Source organism: Podospora anserina, chromosome 4 (assembly GCF_000226545.1).
Source record: "Podospora anserina S mat+ genomic DNA chromosome 4, supercontig 4".
NCBI lineage: Eukaryota > Fungi > Ascomycota > Sordariomycetes > Sordariales > Podosporaceae > Podospora > Podospora anserina.
The window spans coordinates 678,829-692,732 of NW_001914850.1; the positions used below are offsets into that span (position 1 = coordinate 678,829).

Genomic DNA, 13,904 nt, shown 5'->3' on the forward strand with positions numbered 1-13,904 from the left:
GGGTCTATGCCGAGCACCGCCAGCTGGACCCTCCACTCCCTCTCCAAAACCCTCACCACCCTCCACCAAACCCGCACCCCTTACCGCATCAACCACGGCTCAACAAACTCCACCCGCCCACGCCCTTCCTCCGGCACAGCAACAGTCGACATCTCCAGCCTGAACAACGTCTTATCCGTCAACAAAGCAACCAAAACCGCCCTCGTGGAACCAAACGTCCCAATGGACAAGCTGGTCGAAGCTACCCTCCCCCACGGCCTGATCCCCCCGGTAGTGATGGAGTTCCCAGGCATCACCGCCGGCGGCGGATTCGCGGGCACAGCAGGGGAATCCTCCAGCTTCAAGCACGGCTTCTTCGACGACACGGTCAGACAAGTGGAGATGGTTCTCGGAGACGGGAAGATCGTACGGTTCGGACCTGACGACGAAGAAAAAGGGGACTTGTTCCGCGGAGCGGCCGGTGCGGTGGGCACGCTGGGGGTCACGACGTGTCTGGAGATTCGGCTGATGGACGCGAAAAAGTTTGTCAAGACGAGATACCACCGTGCCAGGAGCGTGGCCGAGGCGGTCGAGGTGATCAGGCGGGAGGTCAGGAACGACGACAACGACTTCGTGGACGGCATCCTCTTCAGCAGGGACCACGGCGTGGTCGTCACGGGCGAGCTCACCGATGTCAAGCCCCGGGCGGCAGAACCACGGACGTTTTCCCGCGCGTGGGACCAGTGGTTTTACCTCCACGCTCAGAACCAACAACAGTCCGAGGAGTACATCCCCCTGGCGGAATACCTCTTCCGGTACGACCGCGGCGGCTTCTGGGTTGGCGCCGCGGCCTTTGAGTACTTCAAATTCGTCCCCTTTACCCGGTTCTCCCGCTGGTTTCTGGATGACTTTTTGCACACCAGGATGATGTACCGCGCGTTGCACGGGTCGGGCGAGAGCGCGAGGTTTGTTGTGCAGGATGTCGCCATGCCGTTCGAGACCACCGAGGCGTTTGTGGATTACACTGCCGAGTCGCTGAACATCTGGCCTCTTTGGCTGTGTCCGCTCAGGCGGAGGGCTCCGCCGACGTTTCACCCTTTTACCACTGTTCCGGAGGGGGTCGTCAGGGAAGAAGAAGACATGATGCTCAATGTGGGCGTTTGGGGATGGGGGCCGGACGAACCGGCAAGGTTTGTCGAAAAGAACAGGGAGTTGGAGGCAAAAGTCAGGGAGCTGGGGGGCATGAAGTGGCTGTATGCGCACACGTATTACGCCCAGGACGAGTTTTGGGACATGTACAACGGCAGGGGGTGGTATGACGAGCTGAGGGAAAAGTACAATGCCGGCCACCTGCCGAGCGTCTGGGACAAGGTCCACGTTGACCCCGAGGCAGCCGGGAACAAGAAGAGGCACTGGCTCAAGAGGCAGGTGCCGCTGGGGGGGTTTTATGGTATTTGGAAGAGTATTCAGAGCAAGGATTATTTCCTGCATCGGAATGCGGCCTGGAAGTGGAAGGGGGAGGAGTGAGCGGTGATGGGTGGGAGTGTGTGTGTTGATATTGTATAGATAGATAATAAGTATACGTGACTAAAATGGGTATGGATAATGTAAGACAATCCTACTTGGTATCATTCAGACAGCATAAACCGGCCAAGCAGCACTTTTGATTCTTCATACAACTCCCTGTCACAAACAGCAACCTCAGTCAAGACACACACATGAGTTTACTCCTTGTATTTCTCTCACTCCTCTCGTTCACCCTCTTTTCGGACCCCAGACTAACCTAACGAAAACAAAACACAAACGAAAATACTCGAAACACGCCCCTAGGCACCAAAAAAAGCCACAAGAAAAAAAAAAGACAAGCATAATAGATAACCACCCACTCCTCTCATCCACCTCTGCCGCCTATCGTACAAATTGTTCTTGGTTGTCCGTGCTCACCCCTCCCCTTCGTAGCTAAAACGTATGAATAGGTAGGCCGAACAGTCGCCAGAGCGCTCAAATGATATACACAAAAACGTAAAAACAAAATAATCTTTTCGACCAAACAGTCAAAGGCCACCGCCTCCAGAGAAGATACCGAGGGGGGAAAAAAAACAAAAAAAAAACAAAAAAAGGAGACATGTCCGTCGGGACTTGAGGTATGTTAAATGTAATTGTTGATAATCGTTCCCAACAGTGTGGGTATTGGTCCTTCGATGTGGTTCCATCACCAACGTGATGTCCATCATATGTTGTGTATCCACGTGGATATGGTGTGGTGTTCTTTTTCGTGGGAGTTCCTCGTGGTGTGTTTGTGCTTCGTTCCCCAAAAACTCTGCCAAGGGTCGGTTGTGACACTCCGTGTCCAGATCTCAGTGCGCGTCACGTCGAGTTTACCCACTCGCCCAGAAAGCCAAGGCAATAATCATGTAAAGCCCCAGCAACATGGCTCCCTCCAGGTAGTTTGACTTGCCGTCCTGCACCGTGTATGTCACCACGAGCACCGACACAGCAAAAGCCACCGTCTGGAATGTCTCGAATCTGAGTGTCATGGGCACACCTATCGCCCAGCCCAGCAGAACCAACGACGGAGTCACCAGCAGCGAAATCTGGATGCTAGACCCAATCGCAACACCCATGGCCAGATCCATCTTGTTCTTCACAGCCACCACACAGGCAGTAACATGCTCCGCCGCGTTGCCGACAATCGGGATGAGAATCAAGCCGATAAAGGTCTTGTTGAGGGCACCGCTTTCGGCCACGGCGTCGATGCTGTTGACCATGTGGTCGGCGCAAAAGCTGATGACCAGGGTGGTGAGCAACAGCACGATACCAGCCGACCAGGGGCCAAGGAGCGGGTCGTGCTCCTCCTCCTCTCCAGCGTTGGGTCCAGCCTCGGACTCGAACAGGCGCTTATGTGAACGGAGAGAGAAGATCAGGTACATGACGTAGAGAAAGAGCAAAACGACCGACGAGCAGCGAGAAAGAAGCAGGGCCACCTCCTCCTTGTCCGAGCCGCTGTCCAGGACGCCGTACAGAGCGGCCGGCAGAATCATGGTTGCCGATGCAAGCGTCATGAGAGAGCATGTCGTCTGGGCCGTGCCCGCAGAGAAGCTCTGCTCAATCGCGTTTCCGTCGGCGTCGCGCATGTTGGTGAGGCCCCCGAGGAAGAAGCACATGCCCAGGACAAGCAAGAGGTTCGAGAGGATTGAGCCCAGCATGGAGGCCTGGACGATTTCCACCTGGTTGGCCCTCAAGGCCACGATACTGACCTGTTCAGACGTCAGCACGAGCCGGCTGGATGAACAGCATAGTGCTGAGAGGACATACAATAAGTTCGACGGCATTGCCCAACGTGGCGTTGACCAAGCCACCGAGAGTCTCGCCAAGCCGAGCAGCAATCTCCTCCGTCGCAAAGGAGAGGATGGCGGCGAGGGGGATGATGGCGAAGAAGTTGAGGGTGAAGACCAATGTTGGGTTCCACTCGTACGTGCCGGCGATGAGCCCAAAGGGAACAAAAATAAGGAGAACGTTTATCCAAGCTGGTGTGCCGCTGTTAGATAACCTCCATGATATGGCTCAACGTCAAGCTAGGTAGGTGCTTACAGCTGAGCAATGTGATCTTGAAGACATTGAAGAAATGCGCCGGCAGCCGGACCAGAGCGTTGGGACTCTTGGTTCCAGGGCTGCTGGTGCGATCAAGAAGAAGGTGTTTCCAAAAGTTGGCTTCGGAGCCGCCATTAGCGATCCTATGGCCCAAGAGGGGGCTCTCCTCGTCATCCATGCTGGGCGAGCCTGTTTCGTGAGGTGCTTTGCCGGTGGTTACTCGGCGCAAGATCTGGCGGGTTTGAACGTGAACTGTCAAGCTTGATAAGTAATTGATCAAGCCCTTGCCCATGATGATGGGTGAGATTGGAGAGTGAGATGCTGCTGTCTGGTGTCGCCGCGGTCACTGACTCTCATGGCGATGCGCGCACAGTAGCGGTAGGAGAGAGAGCTGACAAGAAGACAAATTACCTCTCCAGGAGGATGAAGGTAGGTAAGGTAAGGTAAGGTAAGGTAAGGTAGGTATGTAGGGGAGTGAGTGGTCGGGTGTCACAGTCGAGAAAGGGAGCGGTTCATAGCTGCCCAAGAAGACAGACGGGAGTGGTGTGAAGGATGATAAAAGGTAGGGGTGACTTGGCAAGATGTATGTACTTACAGGACATGATGGATGGCGGCGCGAGAGCGTTTTCACGTCGCAGTCACCAGGGGGAATCGGGAACAGTTGGGGGGCCCTGGACTCGGCAGCGAAAATGGGGCGAACGGCAGACTGGGACTGGCTGGGACCGCTGGAACAAAGGTGGGGTTGCCCCTAAGCCGGTCCGGGATACAAAGACAAAGTCTCCGCCCGGCCAAACGCTGTCTGCTGAACCGCCAAACGCACCCAAGAACAGCGATCTCGAGGTATGAGAATCTCTCTCTGTGTGTTGCGTCCCTGGAAACCAACCGTCAGTCCAATGCCATCCCAACTTTCCACCACTTGTCAAAACACCACTCCGTTTTGCCCTGCGTTAGTTTGCAACCTGCAGCTTGCCCCAAGCAGGTGGTCCCCTTTGTCAACCACCGCCCACCGCCCACCGCCCACCGCCCGACATCGAGGAATTCCAATATCCCGAATCAACATTACGAATGTCCCTTCTTGGACAGACAGCAAAAGGGAAAAGGAACGTACCACGTCACACGTTTCTACCACACTACCACACTACCACACTTGTCTCTGTTTCCCGCAGGTGCCTGGACTGTCCCTAGACTCTCGGATGGCAACGTCTTTTTCGGAGTCGGAGCGGTCTGCGGTTTGACGAACGAATCGAGTCCTCTGCCAAGCGTGGCTGTGAAGAAGTTTATTGCGTAGTGGGAAGCTCCGATGTGGATTTTGCTTTGCTGTGCTGGAGAACGAACGACGGGAAGAAAGCTGGTAACATAACCCCGCGATGTTGGAGAAGAGACGAGGAATCTGCTCTGCTGTTGACGTCGACAGACAGGTACGGTATGTTGTGCCCCTGAGAATTATTTTGGTACCAACTTCTTGATCTTGGTCCGTGCCGTTCAACGCCTGCTGTGCCGATGCGGGCCTCGAGTGTAGCCGCCCGATTTGAAACTTTTGATGCTGAGTATAGATGGGATGTTGTTTCCACTACAGTTAGTCGGACCTACCTTGCTCAACTGAGTGATTCACCGCCTGGCAAGTTATACCAAAAACTCTTGCCAACAAATTGGCAACCTCAACGGCCTCCTCCAAGACAACACAAACTGGGCACAGCATCAACGACGTAACCAGGGCAGCTGAGAACAAGCTCCTAGCTCCAAAAGCTTGAGCTGCCCCTGTCTAGCCTGCGGAGAAACGTGGAGAAATGCCTTCAGGGGTCTGCCTTGCCCAGGCTATCGATAAGCGAACACCCTGGCTTTTTGGACGTTTCTGGTTGCGTCATGATCCTAGCACGACGATTGTGTCTTGACGCAATTGCCATCTTCAAAAGAGATCGACAATTGTCTTTGAAACTCTTACAACCCTCCTTCCAAGATCTTACAATACCGTCAACAGCAAGAAGGACGCCCCCCCAGGAAGGATCCCCAAACTTCCCATTTCCATTTCACTTTTTACATAATGCAGGTATCATCCAACGTCACCCCATCAACCGTTTGATGAGGCCCAATCTCGACAAGACATCCATCCTATCGCGTTTTCCCTTCGCGCCTCGCTTTCCTTTCCTCTTCACAGTCCGAGAAGCGAATCACCGGCAGGCAAAATCCCTCGGTAAAACGCTCTTCAAAACGGCCACACGCTGTTCAACAAATTCCAATCGACTTTCCCCATTTCCCCGTTCATCCTATTCACCAACTTTGTACCAACAAGTTACACCAAAACGCACAGCCCACAACTGACCCGTGCGCAAAGGAGGCCTCCGTGATTTCTGTTGCTTGCCAAGAAATGATAATGTGACGTGAGCACATGGGGTAAGGGTAAGCACTGAAACTGACCCCCACTTATTGAGAACATTCTCATCAATTGGTCTGTGTGACCTTTATCAAAATTCAACCTCTCTCACCTTTTTGAAAGACTAGACTCTCATCGCACGCAAGCTTTGAGGCGCAGTTTTGTCTTGTGTGTGTGTGTGTGAGAGAGAGAGAGAAAGAGAGTGAGAGAGAGAAAGGGAGGGATTTGAGTTGGGTTGGGTTGGTGTAGCAGGTCTCCGATCTCTCCGTCCCCAGAAGGGCGTAGGCTGCCTCCTTACTTCTACCCGATCGTCCGGTTCCGATGACACAGGGTACTCGAGAGTCTATAATTTTGCCCCAGTTGTTGCTGTTGTTGTTGTTGTTGTTGTTGTTGTTGTTGTTGTTGTTGTTGTTGTTGTTGTTGTTGTTGTTGTTGTTGTTGTTGTTGTTGTTGTTGTTGTTGTTGTTGTTGTTGTTGTTGTTGTTAATGTGGAACGGGGTTTCGGGGTGTGGGCGGTACGGCATGGAGTATGGTGATTATATCTTTTGTGGAACTACTGTCCATGGTAGGTAGGATAGGTAAGTCGATGCGCTTGACAATAGTTTAAGATGGCTCGCCGTTTGAGAATATCAGCTCGTGGTGGAGGAAGAAATCGTCGACACCCGCTGTGAGAGAACCAACGCTCTCAGTTAAGTTCATCGCTATACCATGCATTTGCATTCGCAAAACTCGGGAAGCAAGCCACTAAATACGGGCAAGTAACGGCTATCATCAGCACCTAGAGTCTAGCTTCGGATCAAATCCAGGGACAAAGGGGAGGAAGAACACGTCTGCCCCTCCATTTTATTCCTGTATGACAAATCAAGACCCATTTCGGTAATTGTTAAAGCAAAACCGGGTATCCGGTGTGGTCATGTCTACAATGTCAAAGACAACGTTGTGTAAAAAATCGGCATGGATGCCCGAGACTGTATACGATCAACTGCAAGACCTACACATGCAACAATCAGTCTACAAAGAAAGAATATACGGTGCCTGTGTCATCACTTACCATGCTCGCGTAAATCCAGACCTCCTCTATTCCCTTCACCCTATCCAAGTTGTCTCTCTTTCAGTCTGCAAATTGTCAGCATGCTGCAACACTCACTTGCCCCCCTTTCACATCATAATCCCACACTCCAAATCCCATATCTTCATACAAATAGAACAATACCATCATATTCATACCCCATAATCATACCATCCTAACTCATAACGTAATAATCCCTGATACCTATCCAGTACCGGATAACCCCCCCCTAGGTATTCAACTCCAAAACTCCATGCTTGCTTCAAACCTCCTTTTGATGCTCCAATCCAAGAGCAAGAAAAAAGCCAAAAAAAAAAAACCAAAAAAAAAAAAAAAAAAAAAAAAAAAAAACCAAAACCCCAAAATCAAATGGGTATCCCAAAGCTCAAAGCCCATCCCCAACACCAAACCTCCTCCCCTTATCCAACTCCCCCTCCCTCTCCTCCGCCCTCAACCTCCCAACCCCATGCCTCCGTTCCAAATGATCATAATAATCCCCCCTCAACTCCCACACCCTCTCCGGCATCTTGCAGTCCCCATGATGACAAACGTATCTCACCCCCAGCGCAAAACCCTCCCACCTCGTCGTCCTCGCCCTCTCCCTCCTTCTTTGAACTAGCCACCGGGCATCACCTCCCAATCTGCTCCTTTTGCTCCTTGGAACTCAACCACTCCCGCGTGGCCTCCTCAATCTCGCTCAAATAGTACTTCTTCCTCATCCCCAGCTTGACATCAGGCGCCTCAAACCGGTAATAAGTCTTGTACTTCTTCCCCCTTTCCTGATCCAAAAGACTCTCCCTCGAAGTGGTGGAGTTCGCAGAAAGAGGCGTAGACGCAGACGAGGTAAAAGCCCGAAGCTTCTCATAAAACCAGGCTTGGTGCTCGTCCGTCCCCAGGCTCAGCAGCAAATCAATAGAGGGCTCGCCGTCGTCGAGCAGCGATGAGATTTCCTTCAGCACTTCAAGAGTAGGGTCGCGAATCTGCTTGCTGCCGTCCACAAACGACCCCGAGCCTAGCTTGAACGGCTTGAAGGAATACGACGACGGCGCCGTGATGGCCTTTGCGACTTCGGGAATCGAGACCAGACTGCCGGCGTCATCTTCCTCCTCTTCTTTGTACGTGCAGAAAGCGTATGGGCGGCGCGGTTGGTGACGCTCGACTTCAGTACACCACGCCAGGGTCTGACATTGAAAGGCATCCTTCCGGAAGCCGGTCGACTCATTCGAGTGGGTGGATGATCTCGAAGAGACCGGTGTTGGGAGAGTGGCAGCGACGGCGGCCTTGTTCCTGGTTGTAGAGCTGACGCTGAACTTGGCAAACGTATCGAAAAAGGCGCGGGTGCGCTTGGTCGGCCAGGTGCTCCGGCGATAGAGCAGTGGAAAGTCGATCGTGGCGCCGCCGGCAAGGTCCGTGGTGAGAGGTATGTTCTTGTTCTGGCGGTGGAATTCACTGATGCATTCATCGACGCTCTTCCCAAGCATTCCCAGCATGATGGCGATCAAACCTCCGACACTGGTACCCGCGATGTAGTCAAAATAGTGGCACGGTAGATATTGATCTTCCCTGAAGACGTCTTCGGGGATTTGATCGCGGGGTATCCGCTCAGTCTGGGCGCTCGATGAGGCGCGCGGGTCAAGGTCTTGCTCAACCTGCGCAATCTCCTGCATCAGCGCCTGCAGAACTATCAGAGACGAGTACCCCTTGATGCCGCCGCCGTCGAGGGTCAGAATAAGCTTTTTGGACCATGGCGTGGATGTGACATTAAGTTCGGGCGACTGGATACCGGCCCCGGAAGCGGAGCGGGCGCTGGTGACATCGCTGGTGGGGGAAGGTTTCGGGATGGCTATCGTGACGCGGTTCGCGGTCGGGACTCGACGTGCGGCCGGCCTGGTTCGGAGCGACGACATCTTTCTTGGTAACGGAGGACGTGGCTCGTCTTCCTCTTGAGGAGCGCTGACGACGTCTGTCATCTCGAGAGCGAAAGAGTCAGACACTCTGTTCTTTGGTAGCTCGCGCTGTGGCAAGAGGTTGTTGAAGAAGTGGAAAATTGCTTCGGTGAGAAAAACAGTGGTATTTCAATGACGTTAGGCGGGCTGGGGAACGCCCAAGATGATTCTGGTGTGATTACCAAGGCATGGCCCGGCCTGCTGACACTCCGGGGCCAGCCTCAAACCAGCCACGCCGCGGTGGCTCCCACGCTTCCCACGCTCTCGTTCTGGAGGCTCTCGGCTGTTGGTTGTGTGTGTGGTCGTGTGTGGTCACTTCTGGACTCACCGGACGAGGTGTGCTCCGGGTGTCCCGGTGCAAGCCGTGGCGAGGCTTGGCAAGGCTCAGATGTGCAGAGATGTCATTCGCCGCGAGAAGAGGGCCTCACGTGGGTGTGTTGTGCAGTAGTGATACTGGCGATGATATCGGAAACTGGCGGCTTGCTAAGAAGGCGTGTAGGTGACTCACGAAGTAGGTAAAGTCAGGTGAAGTGTTGACTGGGGAGACCTGCAGGAACGAGAAGAGCCTAGACGTGCTCTTGTAATGTCGATAAAGCTGTGCTCCAAAATGCGAGTATGCAGTGTAACGCTGCTGTATACAGACTGACTCGGAGCAGTGCCTCGTTCAGGCAGATTGACAGTTTGAAGTTCTTGGGGATCAAGATGCAGGAAACTGATTGGGCGCATTTCGACGACCGAATGAACGACCACAACAGCAGTTGCTAGCACCAGCAAATCAGCGCTGCTGCCTGAGCCAGTGGAGCAGGCCTGTCACTTCAGCCCTTCAAGATGCATGCCTTCCTTTGATCTTTCAAAGCCTTTTTACTTTGCTGGAGGCTTTTTTACTTTCCAAAGGCCATCTTGCTCTTTCCAAAGGCCTACCTTGCTTGGAAGGCATCGTCAACTGCAACCATGGAAGCCGCAGGGGGGATCATCTCCCTCACCTGGGACGTCTTCGACAGCACCATCAGAGGTGTGTACACGTTCATGACTCTTTAGTTGACTAACAAACACACCTCTTTGGAATATTATAGGGGCCTGTTCGTCATGCAAATAGGCCTAAAACTATGAAGCTCAAGTGGCTTTGGATCATTGAAACACGTGGTTGGATAGCGTATAGACCTATTGGCATGACGACCAGGCCTTGTTTTCTCCAAACCACACGCATCAGCAAAACTAACAAAGGCCTAGTATTCCGGTTCCTCACGGCCATGGTTGAAATGCCAAGAGACTGCGAGAAATATAGGCTGCAGTTGGTCATCGAATACAACCGCGTCCTGGCCTGGGGTAAGGCGGTCGGCCTCATCGATGTGCCCGAAGGCTCGACTCTGGGTACCGTACTGGGAGCCGAAGGTATCGAGCTTGCAGCTATACTCGCCCGTATACAGTGGCTGCTCTCTGAGTTCCGCGACTACAATGCCCGGTACGGCAATGAGCTCAACCCATACGTCTATGACGAGGATGGCAAGCAAATAGCAAAAGAAATCAGGGGCATGGAGCGAGACGAGGAGAAGCGAGCGTCTATCGACGAAGCGGATACAACCTCGGCCGCAGATGCCGACATTGTGAAGGATGTCTCGGCTTTGGCGGTGTCCTACGAAAAAGAGAAGAAGGAGCGCAGGCACCTCAAGGGAACCAACCATATCAGAGGCTTCCTCTCCAAGGCGGGTTACCACACCAAAGACATGCTCACCCACCCCGGCCGAGTGCGGTGGCTCGTCATGGACGGCGAGGAGTTCAAAAAGCTCCTCGAAGACCTCCACTTCCTGACCGAGCGTCTCCACGAGCTCATAAGAGACCACCGTGACAAGCGCATCGACGACATCACCGCAAAGACCTACCGGGAGATGATCCTTACCCGCAACGACATCCAAGACCTCCGCGACATGTTTGACGCCGTCTCCGGCCTTGTTGCCACCTCCTCCCGCAACCATGCCACCGCTGCCGCCCCAAACAACAACGACAAAACCCTGCAAGACCTTGTCCAACTTAAAAAGCTCTCCCGCACTTCAGACGCCATCCTCTCCCAGCTCCACGACGACAACCAACCCCTCAAGCTCTCCTCCCTCTCCGACATCATCACAATCACGGTTCCCGAGTACACCCCCGCCACCCTCGACACCTCCTTCGGCTGGAACGAAGACGAAACCGCCCACCCCGAATACCTCCCCCGGCCCCGCGGCATCCTCACCACCCCCCACGGCGACATTCCAGTGTGGATAGAGTGGAAATCGATCGGGGCCTTCAAACCCAATTCCCTCCAAGACAAGCAATCCGCCCTTCGCACTGTCGCCCTGGCCGAGATGCTTCACCTGCCCAAGCCCGGCTCGCTACCCACCTGCGTCGGGTACTTTGACGACAGGGCTTACAACGACACGGAGCGGTACGCCTGGATATTCAAATTCCCCGAGGGCTCTGACTACGACACCCGGATTGTATCACTTTACTCCCTCCTCGGCAACAGGACCTACCGCCCGTCTTTGTCACAGCGGGTGGTCCTGGCAGAAAAACTTTGTTCTACCGTCCTCAACATTCATGCGGTCAACTGGTTGCACAAGGGGATATTCTCGGAAAATGTGCTTTTCTGCCTTGATGACGGGCGGGTGGCGTACGACCCTACCTCGCCCATCCTCTCGGGATTTGAGTTCTCTCGTCCCGATGGGACGGCTACGACGGCGAGGGATACGGATATTGTGTGGGATTTGTATCGGTGGCCGGGGATACAGCGGCAGCGGCCTACGGAGAGGAATTCGAAAAAGACATATGATCTTTATTCTCTGGGGTTGGTGTTGCTGGAGGTGGCGCACTGGGAGAAACTCCATGTTCTTATGGGGTTGGGGAAGGGGAGGAAAGCCAAAGTGGTCGAGGGCGAGGAAGAAAAGGGGTATCCCACTGTTAGTTTGGAGGAGAGCAAAAACGTGAGGGATTGGCTTTTGGGTGTCAGGAAAGAGGGGGCGCCGTTTGAGATGAACCCTCTGGCGGAGTTGGGGGGTTTGGTAGGGGAGAGGTACGCGAGGGTGGTGGGAGAGGTGCTTGTGGGCTCATGGGGAGAGGGGGTTTGGTGTGGCGGATGGGCTGTTGGGTGTTGATGGGGGTTTGGTGCTGCAGGAGGCGTTTACCGAGGGTGTGGTGGAGGAGTTGAGGGGGATTAGGCTTTGAGGAAGGGGGTTTGGGAGATGATATGTTGCTGATTTGACGCCTTTTGCTGCGTAACTTATGCGTTTGAAGATGATAGAAAGGGGCCTAGGTATGATTGACAGGCTTTAAATATATGCGAAAGGGGCCTTTGAAGGTAGGCCATAGGCCAAGGGTATATATGCTTTTACCCAAGTAAAGAAATCCACCACAAGGATAATAAATAACCTCCTCCATCAGGTAGATCAGAAACATACTCCAACACCTACCTATACAAGCACTTCATTCTTAAGTTCACACAAGTCTACATGAAACCCTCAAGACCAACCGAGGGCATGCTGAGATGTGAGTTCAGAGATGCATAACTCTGAATCTGGGTTGAACCCAAAAGTATTTTGGAGCTGGACGCTAGCGAACAGCAAGTGTGCTACCAAGTCGTCATCGAAACTCCTAAGTTGCGCCGTCAGTGTGTTCTATTAGAACCAGTTCCTCAGACCTCTAGAGAAGCTACTACCCACGCAAGCCCTCACCAATCTCGGATGCTCCCAACGTTTTCCAAACTCCTGCTCCAAGCTCCAAGTCAGCGAGTGGGTGCTACGCTTTCACGCGTTTCACCACTCCCAAGCATAACAACCCTTTCCCAACACCAGGTCTCATCTATCCATCACGAACCATCATCTCAAACAAACGTTGCATGTTTCCTTTATCAAACTACCGGCCCCACCCGCCAGCCAGGGGCCGGCTGTCAAAACCCGGGGAGAAGCTCCGGCCGATGAAGGAAAGGGGGAGCGGGGGGGGGGGTCCACGGGATTGATTGACCGAACAAGGGGCGGAATGACCAGGAGGCGATGTAATCATCCCGAGGAAACCGTTAATGAGACTTGTGTGCGAGAGACCTCAGATCGACATACCTCGAAGAACACCAAACATATGTGAGCATCTTGTTGGTGAGTCACCTGGAGAATATGCAACTTACAGTACAAAGTTAGCTTCTCGCCATCTTTTAGAATACACTTCGTTATCAACCTCTTCCTCTCCGGCCATACCGACAGAGCGAGGATGAGGCCGCTTATCTTGGCCAAGGGAGGTAGCTCCAGTTTATTCCCAGATCTCAATTCCATCTTGGTTCGGCTGATGGAACCGAGAAGGAAATTAAACCATTCTCCATATTGACAGCTGCTAGGCATCCACCGGACATCTTGTTCAGTATGAAAACGGACGTCATCAATACAGCTTCGGAGTGGCTTCGCTGCCGAATGGATATGGCGGATATTTCCGTGGGATTTACGGGGAGGTTCGTGCCCGTGAGAGAAAGACGTTGGGAAGAGAGGCCCAACGACTCGGGCAAACATTTGTGCCCGGCGTTTCAGAGCAACAATGTATCCTGCTGCAGAAAGAAACTCCCCGTTGCCCAACCTCTCCTTTTGCCTGGGAATCAACACCGGGAGGAAACCAGGCTTCGCACTATCACCCCCTGACATAGGGTAAGCGGCGGAGCAGCCCCAAAGGAACCGGGCGGCGGCAGCCATCAAGCAATTGCATGCAGGCGACCGAAATTCACTGACCAATGCCAGCATTCGACCGCCCATTGTCGGTGGATATGAAACTCGAAGAAGCTGTACGACGCCTTTCTGCCTGCCTTGATGAGAGAAAAGGTTGGTCAACGTTTTCTGTAGCAAGTGCTTCGTGTTGTTGAGCAACAAAAGCCCCCTGGACCGACGTCTGCGAAGCGAAGCGATGTGGACTGGGCGTCAGCCTGTCATGGCCCTGGCAC

The 13,904-nt window shown here is 53.4% G+C and overlaps 4 protein-coding genes across 4 annotated transcripts; 2 read left to right on the plus strand and 2 right to left on the minus strand.

The window, feature by feature from the left end:
• Positions 1 to 6: 6 nt before the first annotated feature.
• PODANS_4_8900 (uncharacterized protein) lies at positions 7 to 1,506 on the plus strand (the record flags this gene model as incomplete). Its single annotated transcript, XM_001905899.1, has 1 exon — positions 7 to 1,506. One exon carries the CDS (start codon positions 7 to 9, stop codon positions 1,504 to 1,506), a length of 1,500 nt encoding a protein of 499 aa, XP_001905934.1.
• Positions 1,507 to 2,357: 851 nt separating this feature from the next.
• On the minus strand, positions 2,358 to 3,862 carry PODANS_4_8890 (uncharacterized protein; the record flags this gene model as incomplete). The annotated part of the gene is made up of 3 exons (XM_001905900.1): positions 2,358 to 3,236; positions 3,295 to 3,506; positions 3,571 to 3,862. 3 exons carry the CDS (start codon positions 3,860 to 3,862, stop codon positions 2,358 to 2,360), a joined length of 1,383 nt encoding a protein of 460 aa, XP_001905935.1.
• A 3,777-nt stretch (positions 3,863 to 7,639) lies between these two features.
• PODANS_4_8880 (uncharacterized protein) lies at positions 7,640 to 8,980 on the minus strand (the record flags this gene model as incomplete). Its single annotated transcript, XM_001905901.1, has 1 exon — positions 7,640 to 8,980. One exon carries the CDS (start codon positions 8,978 to 8,980, stop codon positions 7,640 to 7,642), a length of 1,341 nt encoding a protein of 446 aa, XP_001905936.1.
• Positions 8,981 to 9,907: 927 nt separating this feature from the next.
• Positions 9,908 to 12,084, plus strand: PODANS_4_8870 (uncharacterized protein; the record flags this gene model as incomplete). The annotated part of the gene is made up of 2 exons (XM_001905902.1): positions 9,908 to 9,968; positions 10,187 to 12,084. The coding sequence occupies 2 exons, from the start codon at positions 9,908 to 9,910 to the stop codon at positions 12,082 to 12,084; spliced, it is 1,959 nt and encodes a 652-aa protein (XP_001905937.1).
• Positions 12,085 to 13,904: the final 1,820 nt, after the last annotated feature.